A 25,178-nucleotide genomic window follows, 5' to 3' on the forward strand; every position below is an offset into this window, starting at 1 on the left:
TGACCAGATTTGAGGTCCATATATTATTATGAGCATATTACTGTTATATTTACTGACAGTTTTGGATGAAAATACTGATATCAGTTAACATTTATGAAAAATTGTGAACATGCAAACATTCTTTCCATTTGAATTAACTTGGTGTGTGTTTATGAATAGTAATTTTCCAGTATGTAATTTTATCACAAGTATAAATAAATATTGGTGTTCGTGTCCTATGCCATTCTTAATCTGGCATGGAGAATCTGACCTCTCTTACAACAGCTATAAAACATGTACTAAGAATTTGTATTTTGCTAATAGTGTCTCGTAAACCTTATACGACTGTATGTTGATATTACCGGTAATTTGTTATGTAATTATTTGATATACCGGTATTCAGTGTTAAATGTATATTTTAATAGCAGAAAGATATAGTTTATATATATATATATATATATTTCTGATATATTAAATGTATATGATTATATTTCTTATAACATATATGACACTTAGTAAATAAGGTATTATATATTGAACTATATATTGTCCTAAGTGACATGCTGCGGGAATGGGAGGGGGGTGTCGTCAAACCCATATTGTACACACATGTACATGTATATTGTAAATCACTATGAATGGACCACCATTGACTTAATTGAGGCGCATACCACGGCCAGGTGTTCTGACAGGTAATATATACACATCTGAATTCATACCATTTGACACCTGTGATTTGCATATGACCCAATTAATTATCGCTAATTCGAATACTTCATCCTCCCTGTGGATAGACACAGTTTATGACCGACAAAGCACGACACGTCGGCAAACAGATAGATTAGATTTTCAATGCATGAATGACATCGCAAAAACGATGAAAGAAAGACATGATACCAACGTTTGTATGTATTTTGTTGTTTTTTATTCAGTTTGGTTTGACATGAGGTCTCAATAATGATGTATATATATAGATGTTCACAGATAGTATAATGACACTGGTATAGGAATATAGATACAAATCGTATAACAGCTACTAAACTTAGTGACATATAATGAAAAATATTTAGCATGGAATTTTAGTTTTGAGAGCATTATACTGAACCTCTTCAATCGTAATAACTCTTAACATATTAGAGAATATACACGTACAAGACTTAAAAAGTCTACACGCAAAGGTAGTGGTACTGTGAATAATTCTGTGTTTTCTTACATTTTATGAATTGTACATGTAACTTACTTTATTCGAAATAATCAAATAATATTTGATAATGTGACGAATTATGATGCAAAATGACTTGATTGTTTCCAACTTGAATGCTAGTAACGTAACGTGTAATACACTTTCTGACTGTAAGTTTAGATTGAGATACAGTTACCCAGGGGCCGGATGGGAGAAATTGTGTAAAGACCATATTTGTAATAACCATTTTATGACGCGGGTTTTGATTGGCTGACCAATCGTTATCTTGCTTCGACTGCTGTATCCAACATGGCGGCAGATAACAAATGCGAGGGTTTCCTGAGCGGGACAACCAATATGCAGTCAAAAGAGGACGAGTGGTAGGTATCTTGATGTTTGAACTAATAAGATAATCATTAATATTCTCTAAGAAATTGTTTATATTTTAATGTACATGTAATATGTGTATTGTGTGACAGCCGAGCGTCTAGATTACCCCCACCCCTAGGCTCCAGCTCCATCACAACGTGAAGCTTAGCAGTTACTCACTAATTACTGGTATGTTAAAGTTTAGGCTACATGCCATGCGATGGGATACGTAAACATTGATATGCTGGGACATGTCTTTTTATATTTGGATTTGATGAAACTATGTATATAAAACGAAAGTATTGGACTTCAGTTTCGTATACATGTATTAGTATAAACAGAATACAGCCCAGGGGTTTTGAGGGTACACATGCACCCAATACTAGTCTAAGCTATAAATACACCCGTATCATTACAGAGACGGCCGTAGGGAGTGTAGATATCGTTTAGATTCCATTACACTCCATTGATGTAGTAAGGTGTAGAAAATGCATTCGATCTGAAGTACAGGTGGTCTAAAGGTCACCCAAACATGACTCCTTATGGGATGTTGTCAGATGGATTGGGTATAAGGATCATCATCTTATTTTAATCAGTTTGGTGTGTCAGTCTAATTTAAATTACACTTGTAATTCTGCTCCACTACGATGCTTTATGTACGTTACGCTCCCATACAAGATCTAACAAATCCCTGTTCAGATCGAGTCACCTCAGCATGACCAATGGCCTAGAATCGGAACATTTCGGGACGTACTGGTAGCCGTTTATATTTCCAAATGACACAATAACCACACCGAAGATTCCGTAGACGCTGATTGGCTAACCTCAGGGGTCATGCTGAGGTAACCCCGAATGGGGCATTGTTAGCTATAGATCTTGTATTGGAACACAACGAAGAGCATCGTAGTGGAGCGGAATTACAAGTATAATTTTAATTAGTTTAACTGGCGTGTGCAAGGTCATGAAGGGTCAAAGTGACACTCTCGACCAATTCATTTGATTGACACAGGGACATGTAAATTCAGACAATACTCAGCGCATGTATTTAAAACACTTAATTTATATATATTATATATATACAGCGAATTTAAACACAGATGTTTAAATGTAGGAGGCTGATTTAGTTCTTACGGTAGCTGACAGTTGGCGTCGCCTCGCACATGCTTATCAGAACAATGTGAAACGTCGATTGTTCCATTTTGTGTGTATGAGATGTCATGGCACATTTTTTTCTAATATGCGTGTACTAGATTACAGCCACTGTCAGCCATATATATATAGTAAGTTTGATAGTCTGTGATAGATGTCGGATTATAATTGATCAACAAATCTTCCAAGGAATAGATACTATTAGTAAAAAATGCATTTTGGTTACATTCCATGCAAAACTCTATTGGAAGTAGCGATTTAAAGGCAATATATGTGTTATTTACCTTTATCTGTTTCCCCTATTGGGCCAGTCCTGCCCCCGGGGGACAGAGCCAAAATTTAACAATTTCTGTTCCCCTTCCCCCAAGATGTTTGTGGCCAAAATTTGGTTACCGACCATTTTCAGAACTCTATGACTATAGCGATTTAAAGGATTTATCTCTATTTCCCTATTGGGCCCATATGCCCCTCCTGCCCCCGGGGGATCAGAGCCAAAATTTATACAATTTCTGTTAAAGCAAACCCAAGGACTGTTTGTGGCCAAATTTGGTTTACATTTATTCCTAGAACTCTAGACTAGTAGCGATTTAAAGAAAGTTTTCTCTATTTCCCCATACTTATTGGGCCCACGCCCTATCTAATTGAGAGGGGGGTCAGAGCCAAATGCCATACAAGTTCTGTTCCCTCTTCCCCCAAGGATATTTTAACAAAATTTGTATACATTCCATTCAGAACTCTATGACAAGTAGCGATTTAAAGGATTTACCTCTATTTCCCCTATTGGGCCCCGTCTTCCTGCCCCCGGGGGACCAGAGCCAAAATTTTATACAATTTCTGTTTTCATTACCCCAAAGGATGTTTGTAAAAAGCCAAATTTGTATTACATTTGTTGTTTTCAGAACATGACTAAGTAGCGATTTAAAGGATTTATCTCTATTTCAACAATTGGGCCCCGAGTTCTTGCCCCTGTGGGATTAAATTTCAGCAAAATTTATAAAGTTTGTTCCCATTCAAAGGATTTTGTTTTAATCAGAATTAGGACAATCTAGTTTTTAAAGGATTTACCTCTATTTCCCCTATCTTAATCCCCGCCTTTCCTATCCCGGATTTTGACCAGATCCAAATTTATACAAAGATTTCTGTTCCCTTCCCCAATGACCATGTTTGTGGCAAATTTGACTATGGCCGTTAATTCCATTCAGAACTCTATGACTAGTAGCAAAACTTAAAGGATATTATCTCTATTTTTAGTTTTGACCCTATTTTTTTTAATTCCTTATTATGCCTCTTGCCCCTGGGGATTAAGCCAAAATTTATACAAGTTCTGTTCCATTCCCCCAAGGATGTTTGATCAAATAATGCTAATTTTGGTTACATTCCATGCAGGCGTTCATAGCTACGGTAGCGCTTAGCGTTTTCTAAAGGATTTGCCTCTGTTTCCCCTATTGTGCCCCGCATTCATCCGGGGCTATAAAATGCCAAAATTTATAAAGAAGTTTCAATGCCCCAAGATGTTTATGGTCAAATTTGGTTACAATTTTATGTATGAAATTAGGACAAGGCGATTTATGGATTTTAAAGAATAATTCCCCATATTGGGCCCCGTTATCATGCCCCGGATGGGGACATAGCCAAAATTTACAAGTTCAGTTTTCACCAAGTGATGTTTGAATCCAAATTTGTTACAATCCATGCAGAACTCTATGATGAGTAGCGATTTAAAGGAATTTGACGGTTCATAGGGACATACGACGGACACGGACGGACGGTAAGCCATGAATAATGCTTCACCGGCCCTTCGTAAGGCCTGAGGTGAGCTAAAAAAAAATGTGTGACCAATTTCATGCAGTACAGGAAATTGTTAGTTATTTAAAGCAGATAGTACTGTTTATTATACAGATGTACAGCATTTTGGATGAAAATACGTCAATCAAAATTAAAACAAAATTTTGAACAATTGTGAACTGAAACATTTCTTTTTTTCATTTTGTTATCAATTAAATCTTGTTGTTTGAAAGGATTGATATTGTAATGTTGTACATTTTGTGATTTTATCACCAATTTTGATAAAACATAAATTTTTGGTGTCTTCGTGTCCTATGCAATTCTATACTGGCATTTTGAATCTGAACTTGTTTATCAAATTCAGTATAAAACACTGTACTAAAATTAGATTTTGCCTAATATCGCTCGTAAACTTTTTTTAATGCCTGTAATGTTCTGAATTACAGGTTCATTATTGGTTTTCTGTAGGAATTTTAATATTTAACTGTAATTCCCCTATTGGGCCCCGCCACTCCTGCCCCCAAAGGTCAGAGTTTAAAATATTTATACAAGTTTCTGTTGCTCATTAAAGGATATTTGTGGCCAAATTTGGTCACAATATGCAGAACTCTAGTACAAGTAGGGATTCATAGGATATTACCTCTATTTCCCCTATTGGGACCCGTCCCTTTGCCCCCGGGGGGGGGTCAGAGCCAAAATTTATAATATGTACATGTTTTGTTCCCCTTCACCACTGACGTTTGTGACCAATTTGGTTACAATTCATTTTAGGCGCATAACTCTAGGATAAGTAGCGTTTAAAGGATTTACCTCTATTTCCCCTAATTGGGCCCCACCCCTCCTGCCCCCGGGGGGTCAGAGCCCAAAACTTATACAATTCTATCCACATCCCCTTCCCCCAAGGATGTTTAGACCGACCAAGTCGTTTTATTAAGATAGTTAGATTTTCAATGCATGAAAATTTCCTTATTAATTATAATCAAGAAGAATCTAGGACAAGCAACGATTTAAAGAATTAACCTCTATTTCCCCTATTTTGGCCCCTCCTGCCTGGGGGTCAATAAAATTATACAAGCTCTGTTCCTTTCCTCCACTGATGTTTAATGGCCAAATTTGGTTTCAATCCATGTAGAACTCTATGACTAGTAGTGATTTAAAGGAGTTACCTCTATTTCCCCTATTGGGCCCCGCCCCTCCTGCCCCCGGGGGACCAGAGCCAAAATTTATACAAGTTCTGTTCCCCTTCCCCCAAGGATGTTTGTTTGCCAAGGTTATACAAACCTCTTCAATGTAATAACTCTATGACATAGCGATTTAAAGGATTTACCTCATTTCCCCTATTGGGCCCCGCCCCTCTACACCCCGGGGGACAGAGCCAAAATTTTATACAAGTTCTTTTCCCTTCCCCCAATCCTGAAACTGTTTGTGGCTGATTTTGGTTACAATCCATGAAGAACTCTATTTGGACAAGTGGCGATTATAAAGGATTTACTCTGATTGTTTTCAGATCCCTATTGGGCCCGCCCTTCCTGCCCCCGGGGGACCTGAGCCAAAATTTAACGTAACTCTGTAATACACTTTCTCCACTGAAGTTTGTGGCCATTTGAGATTCAATTACCATGTAGAAAACTCTATGACCGGAGTTGAATTTGTAAAGACCATATTACCTCTATTAACCCTATTTTATGACCCCTCCTGCCTCCGGGGGTTGATTGGCCAAAATTTACCAATCTCTGTTCCCTTTCCTTCGACTGCTGTTTGTGGCCAAATGGCGGCCAGATAAACTCTATGACAAGTGATTTGGAGCGGGACCTCTATTTTTCCCCTATGAGCCAAAATGTATATACAGAGGACTGGTTTCCCCTTCCCCCAAGATGTTTGTGGCCAAATTTGGAACTTACAATACAAGTATAAGCTCATTCAGAACTCTATGACCATAGCGATTTAAAGGAAATTTACCTTCTATTTCTATTGGGCCTGGACGCCCCTCCTGCCCCCGGGGGACCAGAGCCAAAATTTATACAAGTTCTTTTCCCTTCCCCAAGATTTTGTGGCTATTTTGGTTACAATCCATGCAGAACTCTAGGACAAGTGGCGATTTAAAGGATTTACCACCTATTTCCCCTATTGGGCCCGGCCCTTCCTGCCCCACGGGTGACTTAGCCAAAATTTATTACAAGTTTGTTTAGGCCATGCCATGCGATGGGATTCCCCAACATGTTTGTGGCCAAATCTTTTTTACAATCCATGCAGAAACTCTAGTACAAGAAGAAAGTATTGGATTCAGATTTACCTCTATTTCCCCTACAGGGCCCCGCCCCTTTGAGGGTACACTGCCCCAATACTAGTCAAGCCATAAATTATACAAGTTTTACTGTTCCCTTTCCCCCAAGGATGTTTTAGTGGCCAAATCTGGTTACAGGTGTTCTAAAATCCATGCAGAACTCTAGGACAAGTAGCGATTTAAAGGATTTACCTCTATTTCCCCTATTGGGCCCCGCCCCTTCTGCCCCCTGGGGGGACCAGGAGCCAAAATTTATTTACAAGTTCTGTTCCCCTTTCCCCAGAGGATTTTTGTGGCTAAATTTGGTTGCATTCCATTCAGAACTCTATGACTAGTAGCGATTTAAAGGATTTACCTCTATTTCCCCTATTGGGCACTTTCCTGCCCCGGGGGACCAGAGCCAAAATTTAATACACTTGTTCCCCTTCCCCCAAGGATGTTTGTGGCCAAATTTGGTTACATTCCATTCATAACCATACTAAGCGATTTAAAGGATTTACCTCTGTTTCAGATTGGGCCCCGCCCCTCCTGCCCCCGGGGGACCTGAATCCAAAATTTATACAAGTTCTGTTTTTTAAACCCAATGGATGTTTTGTGCTAATTTTGGTTGTTACAATCCATGCAGAAAATTAATTTGTCTCTAGGACAAGTAGCGATTTATAGGATTTAACCTCTATTTCCCCTATTGGGCCCCGCCCCTCCTGCCCCCGGGGGGGTCAGAGCCAAAATTTATACAAGTTCTGTTCCCCTTCCCCCCAAGGATGTTTGTGGAGCAAATTTGGTTACAAGTCCATGCAGAACTCTATGACTAGTAGCTGATTGAAAGGAAATGTTGACGGTCAAACGTGACACTCTCGGACGCAATTCGGATTTGATTGACACAGCGACATGACATAAGCTAAACCCCTTCAGACAAACTGCAATCGTCATGTATTGACAAAATTACATATATCCCATATATATACAGCGTCATAAAAAGAGTGTGTTGATGTTAATGCATTTGTTCATTAGAACAACAGATGGCGTGAGTAAACCTTTAGGCTCCATTTCATATATGTACCAGAATAATGTGACAAGGAAGTAATTGTCCATTTACCGTGTATGGATGTCAAAACAAAATTGTCTAATATTATTCGAGGCGATCTGCCCCTTTATCAAGACATACAAAACGAACACGATTATATAATAGTACGAACAGTAATGCGGACAAAGCAGTCAGATATATTAAAACTAATAGCACATTCCAGGCAATTACTATTAGTAAAAAATGGCAATCTCCAGTGTTACGTCAAAATGTGGCAAATTATTTACATATGTGCACATTGGACCACAGGATGCGTAGAATTTATAGTTATTTGTAGTGTGTTGATGAGCATTTGTCAAAGAACTGAACCCAAATGAGATCTGATCGCGCGCGGCTGCTCCATTTCTTTATATATGTAACAGTATACAGACGGGACAAGGGAAGTATAAGTAATTGAAGAACGCAGAATGAAGAGCATGGACAAAACAAAATTGTAAATGAGGGCGATCTGCCCCTTTATCAAGACAAGTACAAAACGTACACGATTTTACATAATAGGATACGAACAGTAAATGCGGCGACAATTAATTTATAGCACAGCATATTTAAATCAAATTATTACATTCGGAGCGCAATTAACCCTTGGCAAGCCTCACTTTATCCAAGCTGAAAGGAAAGTGCCACGTGTGATGACGTCAAATATGTGGCGAAATTTATTTATGGTGCTCATTGGAATAGGATGCAAATTTAGTCGCTTATTTCCTCGGTGTGTTTGCAAAGAAGCAAAGTCCCAAATTTAGTCGCCTTTTGCTGGGCAGCATATGTAAAGGATCAAAAACGCGTAGAACAGAACGGGAAAATGCTGGAAGTAGGTATAAGTAATTGAAGAGCAAGTGCGCAGAATTGAAGAGCAGTGTACCAGAATATATATATATATATGCATGCCTAAAGACGCCTGTGAAGGCAGTAAGGCCTAGCGACCAAGTCTAGTGTTTCTTATATTTTATATAAAATATCAAAGAAACACAATTTAACAAAGCATGACAATTTATTGACTCGTGCCCTATCCGGGCCAACTCACGATCTACGGCACCCAATCGCCTAGCCAAACATAGCTGCGCCTTCTACCACTATTCACTATGTGTTGTTGATCCAAAGATTTAATTTGACAATTTCCATAGTGATCATGTCAGCATATTGAACCGACTATCACTTCGTCATTGAAACATCCTTTTTTGGGGATGTGGATGTGGCGCAGTGGTAGAAGGCGCAGCTATGTTTGGCTAGGCAATTGGGTGCCGTAGATCGTGAGTTCGAGGCCCGGATAGGGCACGAGTCAATAAATTGTCATGCTTTGTTAAATTGTGTTTCTTTGATATTTTATATTTTATATACATGTACATGCTTATAGATTGATATAAAGGTTAATAATTAAAGCTAGTTGTGTAATCAAATGGTTGATTTTGATTTTATATGGTTATATAATGATCTTGGTGGCTACTGGCACGTACATGATATCATGATCATGGTGACTACTGGCAAGTAAATGCAAAAGGTTACAAAAATCAATTTAAAAATAAAATAATAATTCTTTTTAGGCGTTTGACCTATGCTGAAGTAGTGTGGGCTATGCCAGCTGTGCATGTTCCAAGTGATAGAAAGAAAGAAACAGTAAAAGTAAGTATAATAATATTAATGTATATACATGTACATACAACCTGGTATGGTATTCAGATATTTTTATCTAAGTACCAGTATAAATAACTCTTTAGATTTTTTCTGTGAAGGATGAATTAAAGGGGACTTGTAGTACATTTGCATGATATATATTTCTTTTTTTAGCATATATCAAATGTTATTAGAAAATGTAATGAAACTGCACATAGTAAGGCTATGAAACTTTTTTGTTATTCAACTTTATGCACTACACATTTGAATTAGTTGTTTTAATGACTTCAATAGCAATGATTATATTGTAGGAACACTGTTTGACGTTTTTTTATTGTGTGATGATTGCACTTAATTATATTATTGAACATTGATAGAAAAACACCTGCAGAAACTGAATGTACCGATAAATTGAAGAGGAGGAGGAGGAGATCCAAAGAATGAAATTTTCTAATCGTAGAGTGGTAGGTGATATATATTCTTGTTCTACTTCACATTTAGTTATAATGTGTTTTGTAATGAATTTTGCCAATATGCTATATATGTCCACTTCATTTCATTTCCGTTCTACATCTTTTAAATGTTTGTCTTTCCATATATATATAGAGGGCTGTGGACTGTTCAGATTTTTATTTTTTTCTATCCTTTATGCTTCTCTTGTGTACATATTGAAGTTGTATGTGCCGTAACTGTGCGAACATTTTGACATGTTATTTTTTCTTCAGTAATACATTGAAAACCATAAGGTTTGATGAATTAATTAAGCTGTGAAAATCAATTGAAATGGACAGACAAATATGTATGATACGTTTATAAACATTACCTACGATTAGCAGTAAAGTTATTGTTTTTTATGCCCTGAACTGAAGAAATTTACTTTACAATTACAAATAATGCCTACACAAATGTGAAATGAGATTGTAGACACCACAACTAGCGTCGATGGACTGACTCTATGTACTCATTCCAACTACACTGTGAAACATAAATATAATGTCAGCTGTAATTTGTACTTGTAAAATTGAAACCTGTACATATACATGCATTGCAATTACATTGTAATTTTCAAAATATTGTGAACTTTTTAGGTGAATAACATAAAAGAAATCTCCTATTATTGGATACATGGTGCACATATTAACTTTAAACTATTTATTTGTAAAGTCGTTTTGATCATGAAGGACAATGAGCACTAAATATAAACCAGTATTTAAAAAGCATTTTATAAAATTTTGCATAACACTTTAAAGTTATATTTAACAACAATGAACATGTGTAAATATGTTAAATATCTTAGCAATTAATTAATATATTAGCTCTGAACATGTTTCTGTTGTTGGTGAATGAATATGCTTTGCTGTGTGCTCACAATTAATACGGAATATCTTCTGCATATTTTTCACAACATACATGTTTTTTCTTAGCTGTTCCCTCATACTCACTAGATGGTGAACATATTTTTTTTTTATCAACGGTATACAATTTATAATTAAAAAATATCCTGTTGATTAACTTTGTTCATACTAAAAAGAGTTGAGCATGTTAATGTTGATTAACTTTTTGATACTAAAGCTCTGTTTTTGTTGGTAGACTAGAAACCGCATTAATGCTTTTCTCACGAAAAGTTTATTTTCGTGCAATTTTTCTTCTTTTTATGGACTTTTAACTATTGAGTTATCTTATTTGTTAAAGTTTTAAATGTAGTATACATTCAACTATACCATTAAGTATTGTATAAAAGCTATTTTTAAATGGAATTATATGTCTATACATTATGTCATTTGTATATTATAGTTATTAATTATTTGATAAAAGTTATTGTGATAATACATAATTACCTAGTATATTTTTTATGTCCTTGGTTTTAAACAAACTACTTGGGTGTTTCTGACCTAACTTTTTATATTGACATTATGTGGCTGCCAAGGGCTAAAAAGAAAAAAACAAATGCATTGAACTGATCTCATGACTAGGGGTGAAATGGTACGCTTTCTCTGGTTCGGTTCGTATTGTGATACATTGTTCATGGTTCGGTTAATACATTTGATATTCATATCTGCCAAAATGTGAAAATATCAAAAGCATATCAAAAGTAACACCCACCATTGTAAACTCTTACATCATAGATAATACATTTCTAATATTAAGACCTAAATCTTACATGCTACAATGTTTCAAATCTGGAATCAACCATATGCTAGACAAGTACACTCTTTAAATTTGTTTATATAACCGTTTCTACATAGAATATCCCAAATAATGCCATATAGCAGAGCGTTAAGATGCCAAGGCAGATTATATTGACAGATTATATTTTTCTGTCAATAACAAGGTTACTGTAATGCCACTTGATTGGCCGTTATGAAAACTGGCTACACTAATCAGAAACCCGCTTATATACAGTATATAAGTGCTTTGGACTGCCACAAGCCACCCAGAAAAAGTTGACGGTATATACATGTACTGTAATTCTGAGAATACTGTGTATAGAACGAAAAGAAGTATACCACGGTTCATGACGTTAGAACTGTTTCACTCCTACTAATGATATCACATGCATGAAGGATTCGTTTGTTATATGAATGCTTCATTATCATTTTTCTGTAATTGCATGATGGCATCAATGTTTATTGCTTTTACTAACTAAATGTGTAATTTCGATTTAGTGCATTTTGTTATTAATTTGCATATCCTTGTTTTCATCTGCTTTAACTTTAATTGATTTGTGGCTGTCTCTCTTCTTTCTACCACAGTTTTTTTTCTGTAATTGTAAAAAGAGCACCTGATGTGGTTGGATGTTTATAAGCAAAGCCTCTAAATCTTTGCTGTCAGATGGAGTATGGCGCCTCTTTCACTCAGTTGGTAGAGAGATCTAGCACTGTTGATCATACAGGAAAGATTTTGATAGTATTGAACATTGTCTGTACTGTACATTTAAAAAAAAAGTTATTCACATTTATGTACATATATATATATTTATATATATATAGCTGTGTATTGACACCCGACATCTTTCCATAGTATATTTACTACTTATAATTGTAGGAAGTGTGGTCATTAATTATCAATATGTCTCATTTTATTTTCATTCGATTTCATTTCAATAGGCTGTCTCCATACAATGTTACACTGGACATTGACGACAGCTTTGCGATTGTTGTGAAACCAAAGTGTGTTGTGTCATTATTTGAGGAGACCAAAGTCAAAAATGAGGTATGTTAAAGAAAGATGTTATCAGAATTCTCGGTTAATTTGTCCTCTTGATCACCTTTCTTATATTCATCAAATTTTGACGAAGTCTATGTTAATATTTTACTTATCAGTTACAGTTTGATTTGTTAAGTATAATCTTTCGCTTGTTTAGAATTCCATTATTCATTTAATTATATGTTGAAATTGGTATACATCTCCATGATAATTTTTTCGATACTTCTTGGACCACTTGTTAAATTTGTGTTTAAATTTCAGGTCAGTAACTCCTTTGAAATTTAATTAGATTTAACCTTTGCTCTTTCCATATTCTTAATTCATAAAAAAAGATATTATTGACATTATGTATTAACTAAAAATTGGACATTATTAGAGATTTTTTATAGATACATGAATTTAGTGCTTTATTTTTAATTGCAGAACAATCACATTTGATCGGTCAAGAAGACAACAAAAAGAAAAGATACAGTAAGATAACATCATGAAATATAAGTTACAATAACTCGGAGTTTAATCAGTCAGCATGTTCAGATTTCATTTCCAGTGATAATAGGTTATGTTATCTACATTGTACAAAGTGCAATTGATTTTTTTTAGGGATTCATAATAATAAAGTGGTAAATATCTTGGTCTTTAAAAACAATAAAATAAAATGTGTGTAGATTAAAGTAGAAGCATAGTACATTTTATAAGTAAAATAAAATAATTTGTTTTATTATTATCATTTCAGCAAATCACCAAGAAGCTGGGGACGCATTGTTGTGGCACATACCACAACAATGACATAAAATTCCTTGACCACTATCGCAAGTGCCACAGGAGCCAGGGAAATAGTACTGGTATGTATAATTGACTCAGTGATATAGTTTTTATTTGCATATTCATTTGAGGACATTTTCTGGGTGAAACCTACAGTAAGTGGAGAATACCACAACAACAGCAAATTTCATTACAACACATAGATTTTCAATTTAAAAAGCAAGCAGAAAGTAGCAATATAGAGAGAGAAAAAGAAATTTAAAGGAAGTACTACGGATATATTAATTTGAATATGTAATATATACCAAGACAATTAAATTGATTTTTTTTAAATAATGTGATAACTTGTTTAATGATTTCCTTTTGTGTAATGTTATTATTATCTATACATGTATATTATATATTACTTTCAGACAAACAAACAAGTCACAAACACACCAGCACACATAACACACAGCCAAAATCATTAAACAGAAACAATAACACAACCAACACAACATCCCAACCCAACATAAATAACCATTTCGCACAAGAAGAAGACCCAACTACAAGCAACACAAACACTAGCATCATTGGTCTTCACACAGGAACATCTATACCCTTGTTGTCCTGTGGTGATATTGAGGCAAATCCTGGCCCAATCTATAAGGTAAGTAAATCAGCAATGCATACATTCTTTTACACAATAGTTTGAATTGTCTTAGTTTTTCATCATTTTTTTCGTTAAGGCCCTCTCCCTCTTGTTCTGTAATTGCTTCATTTTATTGCTATAATTTCTTGTATTATTTTTTGTTGAAACTTATATTAGGATATTTATGTTGTTACTATTGATTACTGAACTCTTATTATTTTACGGCTTGCACCAAACACATTTGAACGCTAATTTTGTTTATCTATAAGTTTAGGATGCTATAAAACGATGTAATAATGTTTTGCACCATCGTAAAATTTGTAGGTGTCCATGAACATCAAACATGTGGAGGTAATGAGCAGACGTTTCCCATCAATACAAAACCTTGCCAGACAACATATGCTACTAATTTATGTGTTTGACATCATATGTGGAAAGATATGTGTCTTATGGGTATCCTGACATTATTGTATAGAGATGATGAATATCTATTTTCACCCATAGTACATGGAACAAAATATGTCTTGTTAAAATACATCGCTAGAGTCAAAGTTACAAAAACAAGTGACTATTTTAAAATAACAATTTCAATATTTCATTAATAAGTAGTCTTTGTTCCAAATTCTTTCCAAAGAAATCGATGCAGTATCTCAAACTTTGTTTTGATATGTATTAAAATTAAAAATTGGTAACTAAATATGCTTTTTATTAAAGACGAATTAATATTTTGACTAAAAATTATTTGTATATTTAACGAAATTTCTTATATTTTAAAAGCATCTCTGATTCCACCAATCCGTTGTCAGTAGCCCAATTATACAGTAAACAGGCACTACATAGTATAGCACCAAATTTTTTACAAATTTATATTTGAAAGGGGTGATGTTGGCAAAATGGAGCACATTCCGGTTTAAGCAAACACCATAACTTTTCTTATATAAATTGTTAATAATAGACAATAATATTTTTCAAAATGTTTGTTAGACACCATTGATGCAGGGAGACATTGTATATTTTTTTACACTTGTCGAACGCCGGTTAACATTGACTTATATGCAACTTCGCCTTTTCGGTGAAAATCACGAAAACAAATTTTTCTCGAAGTTCTACATGGTTTTTTTATAGGCTTGATATTTAGTGCCATATGCGTAAGCTAAGGTAGTTGACTTCGTTGAAAACAATAAACGAGCTTGACCTTCATCCCAAAGGTACAGGTGGTGTTAATTCAGGAAAACCCCAGTTTTTGAAAATAATCCTGTTTAGCTCAATGAAAGCCTTAGCTCGTTAACAAAGAGCCTATTATTTTCATTTTTGGATATTTATGTAATAAAAAATGAAACAATTGAATTTGGAGTTTTCAAAACGTCAACTTCCCGGTTGTAAAAGGGACAAAGTTAAAAATGCTCATTTTTCGACAAAATCCTGTTAAAAATGTAGTCTTTCTCAAAATTTCCAAATGAAGGCCTAGCACCTTTAATTAAGCATACATTGCTGGTCATTATGAATGATACCAAGAGTTCTTTAATCTGTTGACATTTAACCTATTCAAAGGGCACTCAAAATAACAATCCTAAATCTTCAAATGATTATTGCAGAAAGTTATGAAAGGCCTAAACCTGGAAAATTGGGGACATTTTGGGTACGTTGAAACAAAACCATTGCACTCGTGAAATTTTTATTAAATGATATTTGAACGGAGTTGGACATTTTAGGTGAAAAGCCGTCAAAATTGTTCCGGATGACTTGTCAGAACTGCTTATTATGCTTATTATTCTTCTTCCTGTTGCATTGTGAACTGAAATATAGTTTATCAATATAAAAAGGATGGTCGATTTCAGATGTTTAAAACTATTATCGGACTATTCTTCACAAACAGTTTCAGTGTTCCAAAATGGCCGCCATGACGTTTTAAAAACACAAAAACTGCACATAACTGTTCTTAATGCAGAGAGTTTCAAATATGATGGTGATTTTTCTGACAATGTGGAACATATCTGAACTTTCACCCACGACATATTTTCAAACCACTTATAAAAACGTTAAAAAGCTCGCTAGAGGTCAAAAGTTTACAAAAAAAGTGACTATTTTTAGAATTTTTTATTATTAAAACATAACCTAGGGTATTGGTCGTCGGCATTTCATTTATATAATGTGGGGTTTGAGTCTTTTAAAATGAAATAAAATATATTTTTGATAAAAATTAAAAAAATTAAAGGCCCCAAGTATCAAATTTCCTAATTATATTTTAAATACCCTTAATTCCACCGAGGGAAGCCCAAACTCACACAAGGTATATGCCCCCCAATCGTGACCAAGTTGCTTCCTGTTAATTTGATGTTTTGATTGTTCAATTCAAATTAATTTCAATGACATTTTTCCGGTAAAGTAGACAAAGCAAACAATGTTAACCATAGCATTCTATTTCCTTTTCATATACTGCTTTTTTTAGATTCTAGAAAACTAGCAAACTTATTTACTTTGTATGTTTATACATTTTTCTGTAAATTCTCAACTTCCGGTTGCATCAATTTATAATGCAATTTCGATTTTCGGTGAAAATCATTGCCTTCCCGGTTATTCTTTGTCAAGTTCTACATGGTATTCCACAGATCTTGATATTGAGCATGAAGTTGCCTTGGTTAGTACTATCATGTTTAAAAATATAAACGGTTACTTTCATCCCATGTGATCACAGATAGGATTGACTGATGTTTGTATCTATGACATTATTGATAGTGATAAGCTCATTGAGACAGCTACGTAACTTGCCCCAATAACAATTTCTTTTGAACATTTATAATATTTAAGTAGTTTGAATTGAAATTAAACAATTTTACATACCACAAATTCATAAAGGAACTTTCGTTTGGGCAAAGTTCAAAAGTGCAATTTTTTTGTTTTTGACAAAATTTTAATTACCGACTACTATCCTCTTGTGAAATTTGCCGGGCCTAGACATTATAGTCTTATTACGGCATGAATCATGCTGAGTAAATTGCTATTATATTTGATTAACCTTGAAATATATTCAAGGTCATTGCCAAACAATCTCAACTTTAAATATCATTTGTGAAGAAATTTTTAAAGGCCTAGATATATATTAAAGCCTAGTTGGATGCTGAAATAAACTGTCATTTTTAGTGACGAATGATCCTAAAAAGTATGGCTTTTAGGTGAAGAATCCGTCAATTTCCGATAGACAATTTTGTTATCGCTATTTCTCAGAAAGTACTGAATCATTTGTTTCAGATCAAATTTCTTATATGTTTTTTCCCCTAGGAATTTAATGTTGTCATATTGCATTTTGGGAACAATCGGTCAACAAGATGGCCGCAAGGCAGCCATTTGTATTTTGTTATTTGAGTTTGTTATCGCTATAGATGTAAAAGGGACCTGTTTTGCATCGTTTTGTAGTGTGAACATCAGAACATGTTGAGGTAAATTGCAGGACGTTTTGCCATCAATCAACAAGATTGCGCCAGGCAGCCATATCTGGAATTACCCAAAGTGTGTTCGCATTCATCTGTGGATGGGGAGTTGTGTCTGGGGATTGAAATTATATGTAGACCCCTATGGACTCATATTTCAACACATATACAAGATGGCCGTCAGGCACCATTCTTGGATTTTATACATTTAAAGTTTGTTATCGCTATTTCTCAGAAAGTATTTAATAATCATTCACAAAATTTCACATGTAGGTTCCCCTAGGGCTCTTGATGTGCATATTGCGATTTGGGACTGATCATCAACAAGATGACTGCCAAGGAACCATCTTGGATTTTGATAGTTGAAGTTTGTTACTGCTATTTCTCTGAAAGTACTGAAGCGATCTGTCTCAAATTTTTATGTGTAAATATAAATAATTTTGAAAAGGTTTTAAAAAGTAGAGAAAAGATCCATCTTTCCATTGTCCTGACATTTAACATTCTTTATTAAAGCCCAAGATCCCTCTGGGATCATTTGTTATTTTATAAAACTCACAAGGTTTGTAGACATAGACTTTGAGCAGAAGTTCCCTTTATATCATATTTGACAACTTATATTACTCTTAAATGAGTTTCCCTCCATATTAGATTTATAATGCGAGTTTATAATTTTTCATGGCCTTTTAAGAGCAAAAAATGAAAAATTTGAAAAGAATATCATCAATCTAATATGAAGGGAAACGAATGATAGATTCTATTTATCATATGGCTAATATATGCCTTTGTTTCTTCCTGTTTGGAGTTTTCTGCTAGATGATCAATCAATCGATCAGTTGAAATACGTACCATTCATCAGAATCAACCAATCACCATGCAGATAGGTTATATTACACGTGTAAATAAGATTTATTAAATGCATATATTGAATGGGAAAACATGGAAGTCATATGATAAATAGTAATCTTAATATGACCTCATAGCATATGTACTGATAAATAAAATCATTTATTTCTCACGAAAAGCGACTGAAGCATTGAAGGCACTTGGGAAAGCAGATTTTATGTTTAATGAATAATCTTGAACATGTTATTCGTCAAAGTGATCTACTTTAATTTTAAAATTAATTTCAGATTTACAGTAAGAATCTTGAACTGAAGCAACAACATGTTTTATATTTATCTTATAGACAAAATGGTTTAATTGATATTGATTGGTAATTTTGCCATTTGGGAATTCAGTACCGATTTACCATTTGAGTATAAACATGTGGATCAAGTTTTGTTTGAAAGCACTCTTTGTGGAGAGTGACAACTTGGCAAGTTAAAAACCTCATGTCTCAAACTGAGAATAGAAGACAAATCAAAACTTAAATTCTTCTCCTTATGTAATTTATGTGACAAAAAATGACTTTGGTCAGAATTTGACTTTAATAAGATTATTTGAGAAATCGGAACCAGTTACTCAGTTCACGACTCATTTGATTTGTGTATTCTTTTTTCTTTACAGAGAGGTGACTTGAACCTTTTACTGTTGGATTCTTCATTTACCATCAAGAAGAGGTACACCATATTTGACCACATGATGTACCTTTTCCATTTACAACAGAAGAGTCCAAAAAGAATATTACGAAAAGGTGGAGAATTTCATTTCAAGGCAGCCACCAGGAAAATGGGAATTCAAGGGTAATGAATATAGAATCGTTGATGAGCAATATTGTATTAATGACGATGCTGATAAACAGGAACTAAATATGCCATTATTTAATGATGTGTATTGTGTGAAAATGCCTGACAACACTGATCACACTAGAATTGTAACTTCTAGACCTGAACTCCAAGGTACAAGTACTACCTTCACTCTACATACTAAAAGAGTTAAAAAAATGAAAACTTCTCATTCGCAACCACATCTTTATGACTGTCCATGGAAGACAATTTTAATGAAAAATTTAGAGAGGTGTAACACTGCTATAGTTACAGAGTTGAAAATAGTAGAAAAATTACAAGAAAATAATTTTATTACAAAAAAATCTAAATTTTTACTAGAAGCAGAAGATTGTGCAATAAGGCTTTCTACATCACCGGATACTACTGAAGGTGTATTTGTTTGTAATGTGTTTATGGTAGAGGTTGATGAAAGAAGTATTTTTTATGCAAGATATGTTGAATCAGGTTGCTATACTGGTTTCATGTCTCAATGGCTGAAAAATTACTTACTCGAGGCATTAGACATTTCTTCTGAAGCATAAATTTTGAGTCAAGTTGTTACAAATTCTGACATTAAAACATTAAGTAAAAATCGTGAAAGTGAAAGGACGATCAAAGGCAAAAAAGGAAGAACTGATAAAAATTATAAGTATAATTTGAAAAACTTTAAACAACTTTTGGGAAATAGTTTAAGTCATGCTGAAAATTGTGGTGTCAATTTTGTGCTTAATCTCTCTCATTGTGTCAGAAAGGGATTTCATGCACATATAGAGTCAGAGTCCTCAGATGATTGGTTTTTACATACAAATACTTCTGATTCTGACAGAAAAAAATTTCAAGATCAATTTCTGTCATTTCCTCTCCAAAGACGGACTGAACAAAGCAAGTTGTCTGAGCATTTTGCTGAAGAAAATTTTCCCAATTCTCAACCTCTTTTAAACCAGTCTATTTATCTGAATTATTTATCAAATAGCCATTCACTATTGAAAGAAAAAGTTAGATTTGAGGAAAGACTGCCAACATCTAAGTCAATACCAAAGTCTTTCCGTTAGCAAATCTCATGGCTGTTTTTGAAAAATGATACTCATAAGTTATTCAATATTTTTGAAAGTTCAATGGGGTTAAGTTTACAAGGAAATGTAACTTCCACACCGTTAGTTGCTTGTCCTAATACAGATAATAATGTTGAAGTTGCTCCTGCAACAAAACTTACTAGAAATGGATAGCAACTAGGGAAATGCTTTCTATTGCCCTTGGAAGCTCACCTGTAGAAAATTTAGCAGAGACATGTACAATTTTCGATAGCTTCAAGCGAGATGTTATACAGTCAGGTACTTTAAGCATCCATTTAAATACTGGTGATAAAATAGTCATAGTTTTAAATGATTACAATCCTGAAAATGGAAAATTTTCGAATTTTGATTATGTTCATACCTCTCGGCAAAGAACAGAGGATGGTTTTGTGTATAGGTGTTCGTGTAGAATATACAGAACTTCTAATAGAATGCGCCAGAGGAGAAGATGTTTTCCAAAATAGCTTAATTGATGTTTCAACTAGTGTAAAATGCATGCATTGTCGCTTTTTGAAAGAATGTGTTATTCCAAGTATCCTTATTTCTCAGGAAAATAAAACTGCACTTGATCTTAAAGTCTCTGAAGGTTTAGAATTATGTGAGAAACCATATGTTACTTTGATGGGTAGAAATGATACAAGGAAGTTTTCAGTTTCTAATTTACCTCATGGAGAACCTTCATTTGTGCACATTACTTTCAATGCATCTACTGGTAAATATGTTATTTCATGTTTAAATGGATACTGCAAATCCATAAAAGGAGCCAAACGGAATATTGAATTGTTTGATGATTCAAATTCACTATGTGAACATTTAAAATGCATCCACAAGTCCCAAGAATGGCAGACGTTCAAAATAGAAAGTATTGAGGATTTTGATGAACAACCTTTTGATGATCCTCATGCAGACTTGCCTCAAATTGAGCTTGACATTGGGTCAGATATATTGGAAGACTTTAGTAATAATACTGAATGTTTTGATGTTTCCTCTGGTTTGTGGAAATTCCCATGTAAAAGTTCTCATTCGGCCAGGAAGGAATGTTCTGAAGAGTTAGCAGCTGCTGTACAAATACGGGATTTGTTAAATGATAAGAAATGAAGATTGTATCCCTCGGGTAGATGGATGCCTTAAAGGTCCTATATTTTGTTCCAAGTCTGATACCTTTGACAACATGTCATGGTTCGTACAGAAGATGAAAAGTGCTGGAATTTGGGGTCAGTGCTGGAAAAGTGCTTGAATTTTGGGTCAGTGCTGAAAAGTGCTGGAATTTTTCTTTAAATCCTTGTAAAAGTGCTGGAATTGAAACTTCATGCTCCCAGAACACTGGCAAACAGCTCTGTTGTCAATCAAATTTTTCATAATTTCAGTAATCCAGACATATTACTAGGGATGACTTTGTTGTTTGATAAGAATGTGTAATTGAATCTAATTACTTCTTACAAAATTGTACTAACAAATTGCTTGCAAAAATTGTAGGCATGTTTTTTGAAAATTCTGATTTCAAGTCCAATGTAGAAGAAAAAAAGTAGTGCTTGAAAATCTAGAAAAGGTGCTGGAAAAGTGCTTGAAAAGTGCTGGAATTTTGGTTTGAAAATCTAGTGCGAACATGCATGTCCATGTGGGGCAAGGTTGTTGGACAAGTTCTGAATATCCTGATGGTGTTACCATTTTTTAAAAGACGCATCCGCCTGATACACTGAGATTGCACCAGTTTGTTTTCATTGTAATATTTCATACACGTATCCATGTACTGCTTCACTGCTGACCTGTTACCATGGTATGAAGGGGAATCAATCATGTATTCCATGTGTATAGCTCTGATACAGCTGCAGGTGACGAAATTGGTTGGATGTATGTACATCAAGTTTTGAATTCTAAAACAACATTTTCAGGGTTTTGCAAAAGTATGACATCAACTTATATCAGACGTTTTCCAAAATCTCGAAGTTTTATGGACCCTGGAGTTTTTTTAAAATGGTGGTTCAGCTGGGCATCAAACATGCATATTGATTTCAGAAAACCATGCGAAGTATGTAAATTTACACCACACCAATTAGCATGTGATGGAACAAAAATAGGGATTGGCTTTCGAAATGCTGTTTTTGAACCTATTGAAAAACCATCGGAACCTGCAGTTTATCAAACGCTACATCGTAGATTAGATCGTTGTTTCTTAAAAAGTTCAGTTGATATTAGTGCTGAAAATATGAAAGTGTGTAGAGAGCACCTGTTTTTTCTTGCAAACAAAGTTTTCGGGGAAGAAAAGCAAATTGCAGAGGCTAATCTTGATGAAGATACTGTCATTGCTAGGACAGATTTTCTTCAGACCGTTTTACCTGAAGATGTTAAGGACTCATTTGAGCGCTTCCTTGTAGGTAATATGCCAGATGTTGAAAAAATTGCCTATGCAAAGTTGTTGATTATGTTATCTACTACTGCACCACTGTCTACTATTATTCCAAAGTGCATTGTGTCATCATTAGATGAACTACTTGTTTACATCAGTAGTAATAATCCAGATGAAAATGGGGATAGATATTTCAATGCTGCCATGCAAAACTTACGATTTTACTGTCCAGAGGTCAGAGATCTCATTGCAAATTCTATGTATTGCAATCAGAATGAAAATTTGTTGCCACAAGATATTGTCAAATTCATTAAATATATATTAACTTGTGTAGATTCCTTTGTTTCTTTCCCACCAGAAGAAGCAGTAGAACAGATAGGTACATATAATCCTGCAAAATATGGGCGGGCCTATTACTTCACACCAAGTGGTAATGCTTTGAGAAATATTCGTAAATTTACCATAGATGAGGGAAAGGCAGCAAGGAATACAGAAGCTGATGATCATCCCAATATGTCTTTTGAGACCTAGCTGTCATAAACTTTTTTCGAAAGCCCAAATTTCAGCAAGAGGATCTACATCTTTATTTTTATGGTTTTGTCCGTCACACGGACATTGCTATGGATTCCACATGGCATATGCTGAGGGTAGAAAAGACCCTTATGCATCCCTTTATAGTCACATTGAAGTCCCTCCAAAAGATATTTTCTATGATTTTGGATGTAATTTGCAAGAATATTGTCTCAACAGAGAAAGTGGATTTTTTGAAAAGGTGAGATTTTTTCATGATATATTTCATGGTTTCTCTCCCATAAATGTTCAAAGGGCTATAGGTCATCAAGGCTTCTTGGTTTAGATACCATAAACTCTGAAATTTGTGAACAATTCAACAGCTTTTTGCCATGCATTAAGCCAGCTGCTCGCCAAATGAATCAAACAAATTTTGTCTTTTACCTACAATTTTTCTTGCATGTCTGGAATGAACAAAAACATGAACGATACAGAAAAAGACTTTCTGTTGCTCTTGCTGGCTCCTTCTAATGAAAAGGATAGGTTGTTTCCAACAAACTTGGTTTGTTACAGTAATATAAGGGTGTGATGAAGAATTTGTAATAGATCAGGTTTGTTATGGTTATTTGAGGGGTTATTATGAGATTTATAGAAGTCATTACACTTTAACATAGAATATGCAATCAAGAAATGTTTCCATAAGATTTCTGACTTTTTTTAACAAGATTTGGTACGCAATGGCAATTACATGTGGTACTGGCCTGAAATCATTTCATACTATAACCATACATAAATGATTTAAAGATTGTGGTGCGTGGTCAATAATGGCGATAACTCCTTTGACGTGGCAAGAGTTGATACGACCAACACAGAAGCTGAGTTCGCCATGATTGCATGATCAGGCTACCTGTGACACAGAAGTAACTGTGATATTTTTTCATATATCTTTCTTATTTCATCAACCTCCAGTTAAATATTTCTGATATTATTCTCCCTCATTTTTTAAATTGAACTGTGATTTGTTGTTAATTTGTCCCCAAATGAAAGTCTATTATTATTATCATTAATAATAATACATAGTCGGTAGAGTTACCTCCTGGGCATAGGGTCCCTTCATGGAAAGTTTCATCTAGTGTATTTTTATTATATTTGAAATGCAATTATTCATAAACATAGTGGCAAATTACCCTATGTCATATACATGTAACCCTATAGAGGTAGGCAGGCTGGAAGCCTTGCTTAAGCCTCAATGATATTACAGGTGATAGACGATTGTAACCCTATAGAGGTAGGCAGGCTGGGTAGCCTTGCTTAAGCCCCCAATAATATTATTGGTGATAGATGATTGTAACCCTATAGAGATAGAACAGGCTAGTAGCCCCCTGCTTAAGTCCCCATGAATATCATTAATAGATATGATATTTGAAATATTCCCGCCTAGGTAAACAGGAAGTGGATTAAGTGGGTACCTGTTGAACCTTGACAGAAGTTGTCATGTTTAGCCGTGTATAATTGTGGATCACGAGCTGAGTTAAATTATAGTGTATTTTATAAGAGTACAAGTATAAGTTATTTAATAAACAACCATGTATATATTTATTAGGCTGTGTTTAATTTCATAGTGCATTATTGTGGTGTAGTATAATGTTGCTTATACCTAGTACTGATGTGTAGTTATATTTAAAGGTCAGTAACGCGGGATTGTTTACTCATGTTTTTAAAGGCATGGCCAAACTAGGTGATCGACGAAATATCAGTAATTGTTAACGGCACCTACTTAGAGCGACCTATGTGGGATGTTCTGGAAAAGCATGACAGGACATCGCACGGTCCTATGCACGTGTTTAAACTAGGTGACCAATTTAATTAGTTAATTGTTACCAAATAGGTATGGGTCCCTATGGTAGGGACTACGATGGAATAGTTCTGGAAGGAATGACAGGGACATTCACGTGGTCCACAACCCTGTTTTTAGCTGCGCATTATAGTTTGTGCAAAATGTGCATATTAAAGGGCGGGTTCTGTCCAGCCTCAACCAAGTCCCAGTCACGAAAAATCAAAACATTTCCCTAT

At 34.7% G+C, this 25,178-nt stretch overlaps 1 protein-coding gene and 2 long non-coding RNA genes across 3 annotated transcripts; all 3 read left to right on the forward strand.

Moving 5' to 3' along the window:
• The first annotated feature begins 1,355 nt into the window (after window positions 1-1,355).
• On the forward strand, window positions 1,356-9,450 carry LOC138311874 (uncharacterized). The gene is made up of 2 exons (XR_011206774.1): window positions 1,356-1,542; window positions 9,372-9,450. It is a non-coding gene; the product is annotated as an uncharacterized lncRNA (long non-coding RNA).
• A 3,634-nt stretch (window positions 9,451-13,084) lies between these two features.
• LOC138311872 (uncharacterized) lies at window positions 13,085-13,957 on the forward strand. Its single transcript, XR_011206773.1, has 3 exons — window positions 13,085-13,119; window positions 13,382-13,490; window positions 13,824-13,957. It is a non-coding gene; the product is annotated as an uncharacterized lncRNA (long non-coding RNA).
• Window positions 13,958-18,733: 4,776 nt separating this feature from the next.
• LOC138311875 (uncharacterized) lies at window positions 18,734-24,210 on the forward strand. The gene is made up of 3 exons (XM_069253028.1): window positions 18,734-18,784; window positions 18,976-19,151; window positions 22,034-24,210. The coding sequence occupies exons 1-3, from the start codon at window positions 18,734-18,736 to the stop codon at window positions 23,124-23,126; spliced, it is 1,320 nt and encodes a 439-aa protein (XP_069109129.1). The 3' UTR covers window positions 23,127-24,210.
• Window positions 24,211-25,178: the final 968 nt, after the last annotated feature.

This window comes from Argopecten irradians, unplaced genomic scaffold (assembly GCF_041381155.1).
Source record: "Argopecten irradians isolate NY unplaced genomic scaffold, Ai_NY scaffold_0142, whole genome shotgun sequence".
Taxonomy (NCBI): Eukaryota; Metazoa; Mollusca; class Bivalvia; order Pectinida; family Pectinidae; genus Argopecten; species Argopecten irradians.